Source organism: Gobio gobio, assembly GCF_949357685.1.
Source record: "Gobio gobio genome assembly, chromosome: 25".
Taxonomy (NCBI): Eukaryota; Metazoa; Chordata; class Actinopteri; order Cypriniformes; family Gobionidae; genus Gobio; species Gobio gobio.
Window position 1 is genome coordinate 14,440,697 of NC_137121.1, and position 19,031 is coordinate 14,459,727.

Genomic DNA, 19,031 nt, shown 5'->3' on the forward strand with positions numbered 1-19,031 from the left:
TCTTGTTGCAAAATCTGTGTGGTGAAATATTGCATGGATTCCTATTGAAATGACTGGATTTCACCAGAGGAAATTCGCCAAACAATGAAAAATGTGACCGCACCTTTACATTGAACAAGTCATATCTAGAGATCTGAATATCACATGCACGGCCCAGATCCGTCCCACATCTGGTACACGCTGAATTCACATGTACCAGATGTGGCCAGGATCTGGGCAGACACTATGTTGCTGTCTGGGCAAAATGCCTTAAAAGACACAAAGCAATACAGCAACAACTCAGAACACTATCAAATGCATAGAAACACCCTGACAACCACTGAGTTTCGCACAAGCTTAGCACCACGCACATTCTCTTTAGAAAATATAAAAATCCACTTGAGGTGAAACGAAAGTTGCCAAAGCCCAGGGAAGGAGCACTGAGTGCAGGCTAAGACTTCAAGTAAACCCCGATTCGGTTCAGACATCAAGGCAGTCAGACCGAAGGAATGGCATGCCTAAGTCCAGGGAAGGGGCACTGTTTGCGGGCTGTGACTTCCAGCAAACCCTCGTTCGGTTCAGAGATCCATACTCCCAGAGCAGGGCAGGCATCCCAGGGAAGGTGCACCGTCCTGGGAACACTAGGTGCGCAAGACACACTGGAGGAAATTTCTCCTTAAAATTTCCAAAAAAACTATAGTCTTTTCTTCCCTATTGTGACGTATATCCAAGGGAAATGGAACCTTTGTGAACTTTTTTGTCCATCAGGAAATTGATTGTGAATTTGTGGTTTGTGTTTGTGGTTTGCTATTTGTCAATCTCATGTCAGTGACAGGTTATCCCGCCCTTGTGCCAGTAAAACACGTCATCGGAGAAGAGAATTGATGATGTTGGAAGAGGGAGGGGAAGTTTTAGAGTGCTGCAGGCTTGACGTCAAAACCCGGAAGATAAATTTTCCAGTGGTTCCCTAGAGATTTTCCTATGGGTTTTATAATGAGGGTTTTTCAATTTATGCATAAGATAAGGTCTGTGGAAAAGATAACTTGACAATACTTGGACGTTTTGTTCTACAATGTAGAGTACACACACCCAACATGAATTTTGTAGCTGATTGTTTTTTTATGTTTATAATAAGTAACTAGATATGACAGTTTGGGTGTGTGTAATTTATGTTGTAGAACAAAATGTCCTAGGATCGTCAGGAAAATCCCATTATAAAACCTCGAGGGAACCACTGGCATATTAAGTCTTCCGGGTTTTGACGTCACGCCTACAGCACTCTATTTTGATCAAAAATTAATCACATGAATTTAAAAAAAAATTATGATTAAATCATTTATAATAAATACCACAATATTCCATAAAAAATAAGAGTTGCCAATTTAGATTTAATAGTGACTTTAAGGCACTTTTGAATATTTAAATGATATGCCAATGAAACCTCCACATTATCATTTAAAAGTTTGCTTTTAACTGCTATTGTCACTCCTCTACAAGCTTAATGTTTACCATACTGTGGTTGGGTCACTTCACATCTAAGAATAAGCCTGATGCAAGCTTTACAAAGGAGGCAGTCCATTTATCCCATCCCATCGTTTTCAAGACACCATCAAAATGACCTTACAGGGACTCGGCCACTTGCAGTTGAGGAGTAACATTATTACACAGCGAAATGCCCGAGATAGGAGGCAAAATCCCACTTAGCCTTTCATCACAGAAAAGCTCCCCTGGAATCCTAAACACCCAAAAAGCACCAGCGATATGCAGCTAAACCCAACCTGCATCCGCCTGGCGCAGGTGCCTTCTAAGACGTTCAATCCTATTCTTGACGCCCACTCTTGTTTTCCTATCGCTGTGGCTCCCTGTGAATAGCAATGAGTATCACAGAGAACTAGGACCCTCTGGCAACACAGAAGGCCTCAGCCCTGTGTTTACACCTCTTATAAGGCCTCTTTAGCTTTAGAACGTCAGTCAAAGTTAAAATGTGTTGAGTCTGCCTGCACGGGCTTACCTGCTATAGATTCTACAGGTGTAAAGCTTAACAGAATGGTGGAAAAAGTGCTGAAGATCTTCAGATGCATTTAATGACACTGCTGAAAAAAAAAACTGTTCAAAAGTTTGGGATTGGTAAGATTTTCAATGTTTTGAAAGTCTTTTATCAAAAATACAGTTAAAATGTAGCCTCGTGTAGCCAGACCTTTAATAACCAACAACTTATACTGGCCAAGAAACTACCACTATATTTGCAACAGAACTTAACGGGGTTAAATGCGCTCACTGTATGTGCGTACATATGATGTTTTTTTGACCAGCTGAGAACCTGTGAAGAGTGTAAAATGAAGATCTGCTGCAAGGAGACGCCATTTCTGATGCCCGTACCAAAATGTAAAGAGCAGCGTAGCTCCTATGACAAGATTAAAACAGGTATCAGGTATGTCACGTCTTGTGAAATCACATCCTGTTTTTGATGCGTTTAGATGTCTTTGGCCCATGTTATTATTGAAGACTTCTGAGGAGGAAAGAAGGAGATTGAAGGAGATTGGTCTATTTAGTTGGCTCAAAATACATTTTCAAAATCTGAAGTGATTTCCCAGATGTGGGCCGGATCTGGGCCGACACTATGTTGCTGTCTGCGTTCCTTGTTTTATTTATTCGTTAACATAGGTATAACTCAATATTTTAACTAATTGCAAAATTGGAATAATCGATCAAAGCCTACTGATTAATCAGTGAAATGATAGATGATTAGTCGATTAATTGTTCCAATAATCATTAGATTAATCTATCAAAATTATTGTTTGTTGCAGCTCTATGTTATGTTCATATTTCACCAGATTTCTTTTGGAAGCAGGCCAAGACCTACCTTTTTAGGGGTCTCGGTCCGCTTGTTTGGTGCACATCAGGTTTCGGGTGGCAGTGTTCACACTTACTTAAATAGAGCTGAAACGAGTAGTTAACATTATTGACAATAAAAAAGATCTTTTGATCTCATATGACCTATTTGAAGTCTCACATGACCTATTTGGTTTGACCAGTGGGGTGCTGTAGCGAAATACGGCAATGCAGCCCCCCCCGGATCCAATCCAATAGAAGACACGGCACTTCGGAGTGCAAACAAACCCAAACCCGTAAAATGGGGGAAAGTTTAGCATGACTACAAAGAAAAATGCTGTCATATGCAGGGCGACCAACTCTCACTCATTCAAGCTCACGCAGTTGACACTGTTCTCACACAACACATCCATTTTCTCAGGTCAAGCGGCGCATGAACCTATTATCTCTTCCTCTTTTCTACTATTACAGCAAGAAATAAAACATGAATGAGCGTCAAAAAGTATGTTGAAACATACAGCACAACTTACTGAATGAATCCTTTTAATGTTTTCAACCGTAGAAAGACGTCAAGCTGGCAAACAATGTCACAAAACGTTACATTTACCTCAGGAAACCCATTCAAGGACCATAAACTCAAAAAAAATATATGCACAATATTACATACTCATATTCTTACTCTTATAAAAAAAAGTTACTATTACAATTTCCAGACTTAATAAAAACACAGTACCATTCATTGTATCAGTTGGATTATTGATGACTTCTGAGGCAGAGATTGGTCTTTTCAGTTGACTAGAAATTCATTAAAAATACATTTTCAAATGCTGAAGTGATTTCCCAGACAGCAACACAGTGCCGGCCCACATCTGGTACATGTGGATTCAACACATACCAGATGTGGGCCAGGTCTGGGCCGACACTATGTTGCTGTCTGGGTTCCTTGTTTTATTTATTAGTTAAAATAGATATAACTCAATATTTTATTAACTAAATGCAAAATTGGGATAATCGATCAAAGCCTACTGATTAATCAGTGGAAGATCGACGATTAGTCAATTAATCGTTCCAATAATTATTAGATTAATCGATTATCAAAATAATCGTTTGTTACAGCCCTATAATCAAATAAACCGCACTAACAAAGCAATCGCACCAGGGTTCATTTTAATCTAACCAAATCTGCCAAATGTGAACACTCCCTTAGAGTACAGACTGGCATCTAAAGAAACCAATCTAAGTTTTTAATATATAGTGTATACTTTCTATCAGTGTTGTAGTACTCGAGACTCGGACTCTGTCTTGAACTCGGTCTCAAGACCATATTTCAATCATTGACTTTCGTGTGCATTGTGACTTGGTATTGGCTCGTACTTATTCCTGAGTACACCCGAATCCCATTCAAAATATTTAATGATTATACTGTATATGAATATTTCTCGTCCAATGATTGGTGATTTTCTTGTGCGCAACTGTGCATGACTTGACACTAACACTGACTCCTGCCAGGTTCTCTCCCGCACCTGTGACCCGCTTGCTCTCGCTTCTATTTTACGCTGTGTCCACCTGCCACCCACCTGTAGTGATCCCACTTTCCAGAAAGTCACATTGCTACATTAGTCGTCTCAACTGTGTTAGTTTAATATATTTGCTGTTTACAAAGTAGGACAAAAGTGTCACAGAGAAAACCAAATCTTGTTTGATTAAATAATAAAATGCATACAATGACTGATGACAGTCTCAATACTTATAGCATCTCCTCCCAAAAATGTCTGACAGAAGGCTGCCCGCCCTCTCTCCCTCCAGCACATTCACACTTTTGCATTAACCCATAAGAACCCGGACCAATTTATCCTTATTGGAAAATTATGGGGCATATAAAACAGGCTTAATGGACCACATGTTTCTGCAGTTGTTTTCGAAAAACAACCCCTCCTTGTGAGAGATCTGTAATGTTACACATATGTGACATTGGGCGTTTATGATACATTTTTTATGTTACATATATGTCACATTGGGCATTTATTTCTCAGTTTAAAAAAAAAAACATTTAATATTTGTTTTGCTAAATAGCAGTTTTTTTCTGTTTCTTTTCTTTTCCACAACATTTATCAAAATTATGCATATTATTAAAAAAACATTAACAAAACATATCAAGCCATAGACAGATATTCCAAAACTTATCCCCTGCTTGCTGATTTTAAGAATCATTGTTGTCAGTGAAATGTAGACATGCTAGTAGAGTCTGAAAACAGTTGCGTAACATTTTGTCAGCCACCATGGTATGTCATTTTGTCATTTTCCCAAGTATGCATGATTTCCTGACATTTGGTGCAGATCATGCGCAGATCAATGCCAATCAATATTTCAATTTATATTAAACAGTGCTGTTAACATTTTTCTGAGTCCCAGATTTTATATAAAACATAGAGAAAATATATAACACTAAAAAAAATATTGAATCTGCTAAATTAATCGAGCAGCTCATTAATATTTTTCTTAATATGACAAATACATAACATCAAAATTCCACCAACTGTTGTAAGGTTAACAGCCCGATGTGACATATATGTCACCACTGTTTTAAGGTTAACAGCCCGATGTGACATATATGTCACCACAATATTTTCATAATTTGTTTTATATCAATTTGTTTAAGAAATGTATTAAAATCAGGTTAAGTGTAATCTATGATAAGTTATTAAAATGTTAGAATTGTTGTATGGGTTGAAACATACCTTTAGTAACCAAAACAAGAGAATTAAAAAATTGCTCACACTGCAACATGTGCTAACCAGACAGACCACCATTTTGGAAATGTTGCCTTTTAATGTAAAAGTAAAAGAGTACCTTGTATGGCACAACATGTAGTCCAAGCGGACTGATTACATAATCGAAAAGAAATAAATGTGTGCTCTTACTCCTGGATGATGTGTATAGCCAGCCAATCAGATTAGAGTTTACTAGACTGAGAAGGGACTGTGGGCGTGCAGTCAGAAACTAATTCTGCCTTTCAATGCGGTCAAGTGCTATCTAATGAGATCAAATCAACGAAAATGCATGTTACTATCAGGTGTAAAGGGTCTTGTATTCTTTCTTACAAAATGAAAATGAAAATGAAATATCGGGTATGAAAGTCCTTTGTAAAAGCAGGCAAGCATGAAAACTGCAGGGCACGCTGTTAAAGATGCCGCTACTGCCTACCTGTGGACGCCTTCATCTGCTCTCTGCCAGCTATAGCCAAGAAATAAACTGCTGCGGATCATGCACACTGTTCTACAGTCTATCAGGCGCTTCATTAGCCATGCAATGAATAAAAGATCAGCGGCAAGAAGGAGGGATAAAAAAAAAAATTATGAAGGCGAGGATGGGAGAGCGAGAGGAATAAGAGAAAATGAAAACGAAGGAAATCTAAAACAGCAGCGGACGAAATTACCTCCAATATGTCCATGATTGAAGCCCAAAGCTCCCTCCTTTGTATTTTCCTCTATCTATAGTCGTGAATATTCTAGATTGGAATGTCACTGTTATTCCATTACTTTCGGTCTAATCAATAATTTTATATTGAATTAGGGGGAGGGGGGTGCTGGGGTGTGCTTGTGTTTCATTAACTTTCATCTTCGACAGTGGCTAAAAATTGCCTCACTGGAAAACAAAAATAGCTGCAAAAATTGTTCATAGTCATAAAGAAACTTCTAAAGAGGCAAGGAGGTAATATCATGTGCTGAAAGGAGAGAGTGATCAATATTTTACCGTAGTCTACGGCCAGGACGATGGCAAAAAGACAGATAAGTTCCAGCCTCACACAATTAAAAAAATTAATAATAATAAAAAGTAAAAGTAGGCTACATGACCTGCTTACCCAAAATATCTACAAATCCACATTAAACAGCCACGTGACCTTGAGATCTCTTGCTGTCATTTTTACAACTCAGTGCATTCAGCTAAATTTAGGGAGCGATTACCCATCAAACACGCAAACAGAAGTGTTCACAGTGTGGGGTCTGACAAAGCGCTGTGTAACTTATTTGTAGAAGCAGCAGGAGTGGGGTGGCATGCACATATTTTTGCACCACACTGTTTCGACGCAACAGCCGCAATCATTTTGCCTCAACTTCCTACTGTTATTTAGTGTCACATATAGCCAGCAGCAAGAACTACATTCTTGTGAATTGTTCTGATAAACTTGCTCTCATCGTGACTTTGTTTAATACAATAACAAGAGAAATCTGTATGACATTGAACATTTAGTGCCTGAGATGTAGTGTATGTTATAAAGGTGATTTGTATTTGTTTCTTATTATTGATAGTAGTAGTAGTAGTAGTAGTAGTAGTAGTAGTAGTAGTAGTAGTAGAAGAAGAAGAAAAAATAAATACAATTATTATTATTATTAATTTATTTATTTATACTACTGCTATTACTACTATACTACTACTACTACTATTACTACTACTACTAATAATAATACATTTATTTATTTATTCATTTCAAACATAAATATAACTAAACTCCCTGAAAACACTTAATATCAGAAAACCAAAAAAGATTTAATACAGGTCCACTGGTGTCACTTAATATGCAGGTTCATTCCCCAGATCTCCTACTTTTGATCAATTCTGTCAACCCCACATAACAACAACTGGCCATTTTAATGTTACGGAATGAATCTCCGATCGATACCACCCGGTAAACGCTGCCCCATTTCAAATGACACGTCGGGATTATTTATGACTGAAGGCAGCCACCCAATACAACATGTAAAATGGAAAATGCAGCAAACCCGTTATTGGGACAGTCTCCTGATTAACATAGCATAGCGAGACCTTGGCTATGTCACGCATTCATATCTGCATCCACACTATGAGGGTCTTTGAGGTTATGCTGTTCTCTATTGATCTTTCTGCCATTATGGTTATCATAAAGAGGGCCTCCAGACACATTATGAACATCAGGGGTCACACAAATGGACACTTCACATTACTTTATTAGGGACAGTAGCGGGTCAGTCCATACGAGCGCGCCTCGAAATCCATCATGTGCTCCTTTAAAATCCATAATTTGCACATTAGCAAGAGCTTTGCATACTTTCAGCTGTTTTAGTGAGTTATTAAAAGGATGTTGTGTCTAAAATATTATTGAAAATAATAATGTACATGACATGCTCATTCATGCGTGTTCTTATGTCACCAATATCAAAGCGTAATGATACACAAAAAGCTTTTTAAGCTCTCAAGGTTGAAGAATAGGTCATAAAAAGAGCTTACAATAATAATAAATGCTACACTGGCAGAGTTTTCTAGATTACAAATGTCAAACGGGACCATTTCTGAACAGACAGGCGGTAGTTTTCTTTTGATCCGACACCTTAAGGCTCTCAAAATTGTCAAATTGCACCTGTGCTTCTGTAAATAAATAGGCAGTAAATAAAAGGGGGACTTTGTTTCGACTTCACAAGACCCATAACTAGCAAACAAGAGTGAAAGCTTTTTTTGTCACTGAAAAGGCCTTTAAGCCAATAAGCCTGTCTTCCAAATAGTTTTCAAACAGGAGTGGTTTTGTTATGTATGAGGTCAGTTTGATTATCTTGCAAAGACAGAGCTAACAATTACTTAACCTAAAGCAAAAGAAGAGAAGAAGCAGCGCTGATGCTATTGGATTTTATATGCTTCTTCAAAGAAGTTTAGATTCTAGTTGTTAAATCAAGTGAAATGAGCTTCAGGTAGTTAGGATAAAATAAATAGGAAACCTGATTTTTAAACCAGTGGGTGCGTTTAACCATCACTCACCCTTTTTTCTGTTTTGCTGAGAATGACTGTAAATGTTTGGGGGCTTAGAAAGTCCAATGTGGTATGTGCCACAAATTAAATAGGTAGAACGATAGGTAGAATGACAGACAGACAGACAGACAGACAGAGAGGACAATAGGTAGAACGACAGACAGACAGAGAGGACGATAGGTAGAACGACAGACAGACAGAGGATGATAGGTAGAATGACAGACAGACAGAGGATGATAGGTAGAATGACAGACAGACAGAGGATGATAGGTAGAATGACAAACAGACAGAGGATGATAGGTAGAATGACAGACAGACAGAGGATGATAGGTAGAATGACAGACAGACAGAGGATGATAGGTAGAATGACAGACAGACAGAGGATGATAGGTAGAATGACAGACAGACAGAGGATGATAGGTAGAATGACAAACAGACAGAGGATGATAGGTAGAATGACAGACAGACAGAGGATGATAGGTAGAATGACAGACAGACAGAGGATGATAGGTAGAATGACAGACAGACAGAGGATGATAGGTAGAATGACAGACAGACAGAGGATGATAGGTAGAATGACAGACAGACAGAGGATGATAGGTAGAATGACAGACAGACAGGATGATTTGTAGAACGACAGACAGACAGACACACAGAGAGGACGATAGGTAGAATGACAAACAGACAGAGGATGATAGGTAGAATGACAGACAGAGAGAGGATGATAGGTAGAATGACAGACAGACAGAGAGGACGATAGGTAGAACGACAGACAGACAGAGGATGATGGGTAGAATGACAGACAGACAGGATGATAGGTAGAACGACAAACAGACAGGATGATAGGTAGAACGACAAACAGACAGGATGATAGGTAGAATGACTGACAGACAGAGAGGACGATAGGTAGAACGACAGACAGACAGAGGATGATAGGTAGAATGATAGACAGACAGGATGATAGGTAGAATGACAAAAAGACGGAGAGGACAATAGGTAGTACGACAGACAGACAGAAGACGATAGGTAGAACAACAGACAGACAGACAGGATGATAGATAGAACGACAGACAGAGGATGATAGGTAGAACGACAGAAGACGATAGGTAGAATGACAGACAGACAGACAGACAGACAGAGAGGACGATATGTAGAACGACAGACAGACAGAGAGGACGATAGGTAGAACGACAGACAGACAGAGGATGATAGGTAGAATGACAGACAGACAGGATGATAGGTAGAATGACAGACAGATAGGATGATTTGTAGAACGACAGACAGACAGACACACAGAGAGGACGATAGGTAGAATGACAAACAGACAGAGGATGATAGGTAGAATGACAGACAGAGAGAGGATGATAGGTAGAATGACCGACAGACAGAGAGGACGATAGGTAGAACGACAGACAGACAGAGAATGATGGGTAGAATGACAGACAGACAGGATGATAGGTAGAACGACAAACAGACTGGATGATAGGTAGAACGACAAACAGACAGGATGATAGGTAGAATGACTGACAGACAGAGAGGACGATAGGTAGAACGACAGACAGACAGAGGATGATAGGTAGAATGACAGACAGACAGGATGATAGGTAGAATGACAAAAAGACGGAGAGGACAATAGGTAGTACGACAGACAGACAGAAGACAATAGGTAGAACAACAGACAGACAGACAGGATGATAGATAGAACGACAGACAGAGGATGATAGGTAGAACGACAGAAGACGATAGGTAGAATGACAGACAGACAGACAGACAGACAGACAGACAGAGAGGACAATATGTAGAACGACAGACAGACAGAGAGGGCGATAGGTAGAATGACAGACTGGCAGAGAGGACGATAGGTAGAACGACAGACAGACAGACAGACAGACAGAGAGGACGATAGATAGAACTACAGACAGACAGAGAGAACGATAGATAGAAAGAAATACAGACAGACAGAGAGGATGATAGAAAGAAATACAGACAGACAGAGAGGATGATAGATAGAACTACAGACAAACAGGATGATAGATAGAATGACAGACAGAGGACGATAAGTAGAAAGACAGAAGACGATAGGTAGAATGACAGACAGACAGAGAGAGAGAGAGGACGATAGATAGAAAAAAAGACAGACAGACAGACAGACAGACAGACAGACAGACAGACAGACAGGATAATATGTAGAACGACAGATAGACAGAGAGGACGATGGGTAGAATGACAGACTGGCAGAGAGGACGATAGGTAGAACGACAGACAGACAGAGAGGACAATAGGTAGAACGACAGACAGACAGAAAGGACGATAGGTAGAACAACACACAGACAGACAGACAGACAGAGAGGACGATAGATAGAACTACAGGCAGACAGACAGAGAGGACGATAGATAGAACTACAGACAGACAGAGAGAACGATATAAAGAAATACAGACAGACAGAGAGGACGATAGATAGAACTACAGACAGAGACAGACAGAGAGGATGATAGATAGAACTACAGACAGACAGAGAGGACAAAAGATAGAACTACAGACAGACAGACAGACAGAGAGGACGATAGATAGAACTACAGACAGACAGACAGAGAGGACGATAGAACTACAGACAGACAGAGAGGACGACAGATAGAACTACAGACAGACAGAGAGGACGACAGATAGAACTACAGACAGAGAGACAGACAAGATAATCGCAATATTGCGCTTCTGAGACCCTGAGGTACAACGCATCTGTTTGGAAAGGGTTGCCGCTTGCTTACGCTTGGCATGTTCATGTGACATCTACAAACCCAATGAATATTCCATGCATTTCAAAAAGCCCACAGCAAGCATTTCCAAAGCGTCCCTATCTCCATGACCTTTCTCAAACGGGTACTACAACCAGGGCATGAGACAATAAAAAAAAAAGGCTGATGCAAATGAGATCCTATTGCGTTTCCTTAGATACGCCACTCTGATAATAACCCCACTCACCTCTCTCAGCCTCTCCTAGCACAACATATGCCATGGATGATTTCACAGCTTCTAACATGGTTTCCAGCAGCCACTGCCAGACAGACTGTGCTGAAATTAGCTGGCCTTGCACATAACCACACCTGCCAGAACAAAAGGCGCCTTAGGAGTCACAGATCGCGAAGCATAAGAAACCCAAAAAACGGAGTATTGATGATCCGCAGACGCTTAGTCAACATTTTGCCTGGTGAAAAGGCAAACAAACTCTCCCTTCTCAGTTCCTGCTCACGGAAGAAAGTTTGATCGTCACATAAGGAGTGTAATTATGGATCCATTTGTACCCTGAAGCTATTGTTTGATTACCTGAAAGCATCAATCAACCAGGCAGGCGAGCGATGTAAAACGAAGGGAAAAAAATCCTTCTTACGAACAGCGACGAGCACAACACATCAGTATACAGTAGATGCCGTTTGAATTTCCATTAAAATGTTCTTCAATGAGCAACCTATTTTTCATACCCTTTTCCATCTATCAGCAGGTACGTGACATTGCTGATGGCTTTTATGGATGCCGATTTGCAACGGCCGCTTTACTTTGAAAACGATTTCTGTAAAGCTTCGGTGTAATCTTTGCAAAGTAACGCCATTTAGATTTCAGGGAGTCATTTTCAACTAGGACTATCTGAGACTGTTGCTAATCCTTTTCTTTTTTTTTAATCGCACATTAAATGAGGCTCTCAGACGTCTGTCTATAGACACAAAGACCCTTGGGATGGCTGAATGGAGACGGAATGGTCAATCAACTATAGTGGGTGTGCGTCTTGTTTTCTAGTGCTAGTCACTGATAAATTCCCCCGTTTCATTACTAACAATGTGCACAGAATTCTTAATAAATCTCTAATAAAGCTCAGCTTTTGAGAGTGAAAAGAAAAGAGGACCTATTATTATTTTTTACATTTACTTTCTTCAGTGTGTAATGTTGCTGTTTGAGAAAAGGCCTGGAAAAGGCCTGCAAAGTTACAAAGCACAGTCACTCCAAAGGGAGTTATTCTCTATATCAGCAGAACTGTTTCTGAACTCCATGAAATGCATCGATTGCAGTCTTAGTTTTCCTCTGGGAACATTCACATCACAATACTCCTCATTTAAATAATTCCCACCCAAGGTATTTGCAAAAAAGTGGGCGGGGTCTGGTAGATTTGTGTTAGTGTGTTATAGCACCATTATAGTAAGGGGCGTGGCATTTCTGAAACATGCTTAACCCTCTGGGGCTCTTTTTTTGAGAAAAAAAAAACTCACACACATACACAAACACACAATTAGCTTTTGGAATGGCATGCGTTAATTTGTGTGTGCGTGTGTTTTTGTGTGTATAAGTGTGTGTGTGTGTGTGTGTGTGTGTGTGTGTGTGTGTGTGTGTGTGTGTGTGTGTGTGTGTGTGTGTGTGTGTGTGTGTGTGTTTTGCACTATTGATGTTTTAGAGATTCACCCCTTCACTGTTGAGTCCTTTTTTCTGTATCCTGGCTGATTTGTAGATTATGCACAAAAAAACGAATTTCCCATTCATTTCCTATGGGGGTCATTTTTGACTCGAAGGTCCTGAGTGTGACTATTTTTTTTTACGACCACTTAGACTTTTCAAATCCTGTCCCCAATTTTTGTGGATGTTCATATACCAAGTACAAATAAAGTCACCAAGTTTCGGACCATTCCGATGAAGCTACGATTTTTTTTTTTTTATTATAAAACGCAAGATCCACTATAGTGGTAAAAATGTGCTATTGCATGATAAAAATGCTCAATGTGTCCACCGGATGGCACCAATCTCATTTTAAAAATTGCTTTCATGAGGCCTAGGCTTGACTCTAAAATGAAATACAGCTTTAATAAAAAATCTTTTTTTTATTATATTCAATGGGAAAAAATGGGTCATAATCATTGCATAAATATTAATTATAAATCATAAAATTATCTCAAAACACCAAAAAAAAGAAGAAAAAATATTATTGAACAAAAATATATTTCATTGATTTTACTCAAATCTTTTTTATCTTAATCCCGACCTCCGGGTCATTTTTGACCCGATGGTCCTGAGTGTGACCCATAAATGAAGACCCCCAGAGGGTTAAAGAGATAGTTCACCCAAAAATGAAAATTCTGTCATCATTTACTCACCCTCAAGTTGTTCCAAACCTGTCTGAGTTTCTTTGTTCTGCTGAAAACAAAAGACGATATTTAGAAGAATGTTTTAAGCAGATCGAGCAACCATTGACTACCATAGTAGGGAAAAAAATACTATGGTAGTCATATGGTTGCTCTATCTGCTGCTTTGTTACAAACATTCTTCTAAATATCATCTTTTGTATTAATAAATATGCATAATACACTGGTCCAGCCGACCAATCAGAGCACATTGTGCTTTGTGGAAGGAGGGGCTTCATAGACACCAGAACTAAACAGAGCATTACTGACAGACTGGGTAAAGAGGTGCTGCAACCATGTAAAATATGTGCAAAATAATGGATTCTTTTAACATAGTTTTCCTCTGGGGACATTCACATTACAATAACCCTCATTTAAATAATTCCCACCCAAGGCATATGAAAAAAGGGGACGGGGTCTGGATATGTTGCTTTAGTAATGTGTTGTGGCACCGTTATGGTAAACGGGGTGGCATTTCTGAAACACGCTTGAAGCAGTTGACGAATCATAACACACTGATCCAGCCGACCAATCAGAGAGGTGTTGCAACCATGTAAAATAGGCCTAATAGCTCCTTTATTAAAAATACTTTTCAGAGCAAATATAAATATTGAGTCAATGTCTTTGGACTGCCATTCTAGACTTTTGGTCAGAAATAGTTTTTTATCCTCTAAGAAATATTGCAAAATTGAGGACAATTTTATCAGATTCTGATCTTGAGATGGTTATCCATGCTTTTATTTCCTCACGTTTAGATTATCGTAACTCTCTTTTGACTTTTTTCAACACATCTGCTCTAAATCGTCTTCAAATTGTTCAAAGTGCTGTGGCAAGGCTTTTAACAGGATCTGGCAGAAGGACACACATCCCACCCATTTGATCCGCCCTACACTGGCTACCCATCAAATTTCGTATTGATTTAAAAAAAATTAGTTTTAACTTTTAGAGCTTTAAATGGTCAGGCCCCACAATACATTGCTAGTTTGTTGTGCCCCTACTCCCCAGGCCGTGCCCTTCGATCCTCAGGCCAGAGTCTTTTAATGGTCCCAAAGACTCGTTATAAAACCCGGGGAGACCTGTCCTTTCAGACTGTAGCCCCCAGACTGTGGAACGCCCTGCCCATGTCCCTCCATGTGGCCGACTCTGTCGATTCTTTTAAAAGGCAACTCAAGACACTGTTATTTAAACACTCTTTTAGTTGACTGGGTTTTATTTTGGGCTTTTTAAATGTTTAAATGTTCAGATTGTATATTGTTTAACTGTTTTGGTTGCACTTTGTAAAGCACTTTGTGATTTTATCTGTGAAAAGCAATGGAAAAACAGCAGTCTAATTGCTTTCTTATTGACTTCATTAAGCATTTTTTGCCGTAGCATAAAGAGTTAAACAAGAGGGATCTGGTATGTTGTTCATATTCTGGCCATGCATTATGACATTCCATTAGCAAAATAAAAGAATAGTGCCGCTAATACAGAAATACCATTATTGAGAGTACAAAAAAAAGACAATTAGCGTAATGGATAGGCTTGATGCAAACAAATGATCAACACTAAGGGTCCTCGATTACTCTGATGCACAACAAAACAGCAGACTACAGCAAAGCTGGGGGAAAAAACAACAATACATTGTAAAAGCTCTGAGCACATGCGACAAGCTCTACTTTAGGTTATTCTCTCTCAGAACTCGAAAACCCACTCGAAAATGTGTGAAACTGCAAAAACGGATGGACCTCGACCCCCTGTGATGCCAACAAATACTAATCCGCATTAGTCTTAGGTATTTTGGACACATTCAAAACAGTTTTGGGGGGTAATTAGTTTCCCTCTCAAGTGTCAGAATCCAAACAGTTGTTTAAATTTAAAACATTTGTGAAATGTGTTATGGAAAGTGTGCCTTTTCAGCTTGCTTTGATATTACACATGTAATGCAATGATTTTCATCCCTTAAGTGTGGTTTAGGTTTCCGAACACGTTTTGGGGCCACTGTAAAATCTAAAAAGTAATATTCTAAACAATAGATGCTTAATAATAATACACATTCATTTAGCCACAGCTAAATGTAATAAGGCTACGCTAGCACAACAAAACCAAATTAACTTCTGTTTAAGCTGCAGTCCCTGTAGTATGCAGGACACTTTTATTGTTTGCATATAATTAAATCATTTCTGTCCTGGAGTTTTCGGCATTGCACAAATCATGGTGGTAATACTTTATAAGCACTTTTCGATATGTAGACAAGACCGGGGCTAGTTGTCACATATTTTTTTCTAGTGAATATTTCCTAGAAAGTTAGCTAATTCTTGTATAGATGCAAATAGAAAATGTAATTAAATGAAAGTAATGAATACGTTTCTTCAACGAGGATGTATTAAAAGGTACAACGGTTTCCACAAAAATTGAGCTGTTGAATGTTGAAAATACTACGTTTTCAACATTGATGATAATAAAATCAGCATATTAAAATGATTTATGTGACACTGAAGACTGTCTCGGCTTTGTCGTCACAGGAATAAATTACGTTTTACATATTTTTAGACTAAATAAATGCAGCCTTGGTAAGTGTAAGAGACTTACAACAGCAAAAAATAAAAACGGACTCTTTTAAATAGTAGTTCATCCTCCAATATCACACTACTGTATATGGGGCAAGTTGTCACAGTGGAAACCTGCATTTAAATAGCCTACAGTATAACGGGCAAATGAACATATACATATATAAATGGGTTAATTAATGAAGGAAAATGAAAACCTGTCCTGACTTGACATTTATGTAAAATTGGACATTTCTTTTAACTCAAAGCTAGTTACTGAGATGCAGTGCTTATATCAACCTCCCCAAGTGGCAACTTGCCCTGGTCTCCTCTAAATGCCCTCGCACTTCAGAAAGGTTTCAGTTGGCCTTGCTTTAGCTCTAGTAGTAACACCGAAGCTAGTTGGCCTGAAGGAGTATCACCATAATTTGTAAATTGGTCAAGGTCGAGTGAATACAATAGAAGTGGGTTGATGACTCGTAGGGGAATGCCAACTAAAAATGTAGGCCTCTTTTTCAGGAAAGCTCTCAATTCTGCTCGTCACATACCTCACATCACAATTTGGAAGTTGGACATATCATGAATTCATTAGTAAAGGCTCCAAGACCCGAATTGGGTGTCAAATAAGTTAAAAAATGACATCCAAAATGTGCAGCGCAAGACTTGAAACTGGCCGAGTTACAGGAGCTGTCCAGTATCAGGGGGTGCTGAACTCTCTACAGCCACTGCTGAAAATTAAATCTTTAAAGCAAACAAGCGAGAAAGGACATGCACACTTTAGAGACATGCTCCCTGATCGGTGCACGCTGGCTTCCCAGTTTAGATGTTGGAAAAGGTTACCACTATCCCCTCTAGTGGCCTTACAAAGTGACTGGAGACGGGGCTGTAAAAACGTCTCCCTGAGAAACTGTTGAGCTCATACATCAGTTTGCATACACTATTAGGCAACTCGCCTGATAGAATGCGATGGAAAAAAGTAAATCCGTCACAAAGCGCAATAGGGTTGTCACGGCATCCCTTCCCAGGCAATTCCCAACAAAGAATCAATCATCAATCGGATTTTTGTTCCACCAAAATGCACTCTTTTGTTCTCAGTGCTGCGCTGCCATTTAAATTATTTCAAAGGGAACACGATCGGTCTTGCTTTCGCACGTTTGAAGCCTTAAATTATTGAGATTACATAATGAAAACATCATCCAGACTGGTGTCGTGTCCAGGAAGACCAGTGCTGAACCACAAGATGGCCCATATGAGGAAAACTTTAAGAGAGAGAGAGAGAATATTGATGTCTTAATATGGCAAAACTAACAGCTTTTCAAATGCAAAATGTCATTATTTGGCATCCAAAGCCGGTTGAAGACAACAACGTTAATGTTCTCTTTGCTCCAGGCGTTATTATTTATTTGCTCGGATCAGTTGAGGGCCATTACGCAGCTCTCTTATTTATCCCAAAACCATCAGAGACCATCAAGAAGACCATCTTATAGCTATTACAGCATTAATGTTTCTGTCTCCTATTACTTATTCGGCTTGCCATTCGACTTGCCATAACCTGCAATGCACTGGAACATCAGCCTAGAAATGAATGCAAAAATTAGATGTGACTTTAAAATCCTGATACACTTATTAATACATGCTGGTATGTCACTTCAAACTCATGCAAACCTTTTTTTCCTCCCTCTCTCTCTCTCTTTAATAGCACAATGCACCTTTCACGAAGCTCACGAATGTGACAAAATTCCTTTTGGGATTCCTGTCTTGAATACAAAGCAGCCTCAATAAAGACTCCTCTCTGTGAAGCCAAAAAAAAACAGATGCATTTAAGCTATTAAGCTATTAATGGTCCCCAATGCACTTGGGAATTTTTAACATGGACTATATACTTTGTGTATATGGAGTGGCAAATATCCATCAGCTTTCTTTTCATTCCTGGTTTCAATATGGACATTCAATTGCAAAGCTAATCTACTTGATCTATTTAAGATCGTTTTAAGCAACTGCCCGTCATTAAAACCCTTCTAATCATCCCACACACCAACACAAAGCCTGGAGTGAGTGGGAGGCTGAGAGTTGATCTCAATGCACACATGGACTCAACATGTGATGGACACTTGTGCGCTTGACTTACATGGAGGAGATGTTCTCAAACAGGTCCGGGAGGCTGTTAGTGGTATTTCCATCGCTCACGGTGTCCTGTAGTGCCAGGAGGGGAAGGAAATTCCCTTGGTAAGACTTATTGCAAAAGATGTCAGTGGTAGAACAAGTGCAGGTCGGTGGGCAGTCCAGCATGGAGCTCATGTAATTTTGGAAGATGCTGAGGAGAAACAGGATCCTCCACCAGCAAACGCGAGGTGGGATGGAGAATAAATCCATGTTTCCAGGTGTTTCCCTCAATGTTTTAGCTCCTTGAGGTGGGGTTAATGTTCAACGGCAACAGAATCGAAAGCGCTCCGGGTATCCGTGCGGTAAAGCGAGAGCGCGCGCGGCTGCGTGGAAGAGAGTAAAGGTATGTTAGATCAATGAGACCGCAATAATGTCCCCAAGAAAAGAGGGGAGAAATACTCCGTCAATGTAGAAAGGGCTCAAAAATCAACGGTCCCAGTCTGTCCTCCTCTCCGGGCTGCATGGTACAAGCTTCCCCGTCTCCACGGTGCTGTTTGTCGCGCAGTTCCAGGTTGTTGGAGCTCCGGCTTGAAGACTAAAAGCGTCAGAGCGCAGTCGAGAGAGAGTGAGAGAGAGAGAGAGAGAGAGAGA

The 19,031-nt window shown here is 39.5% G+C and overlaps 1 protein-coding gene across 1 annotated transcript in view; it reads right to left on the reverse strand.

The window, feature by feature from the left end:
- The window catches only part of ntrk3a (neurotrophic tyrosine kinase, receptor, type 3a), a gene marked incomplete at its 5' end in the record, with an annotated part of 276,753 nt that extends 258,103 nt beyond the window's left edge, over positions 1-18,650 (reverse strand). Inside the window, one exon of the mRNA XM_079809971.1 lies at positions 18,406-18,650. Within this exon, the coding sequence (XP_079666097.1) occupies positions 18,406-18,650 (245 nt within the window). The remainder of the gene's footprint in view (positions 1-18,405) is intronic.
- Positions 18,651-19,031: the final 381 nt, after the last annotated feature.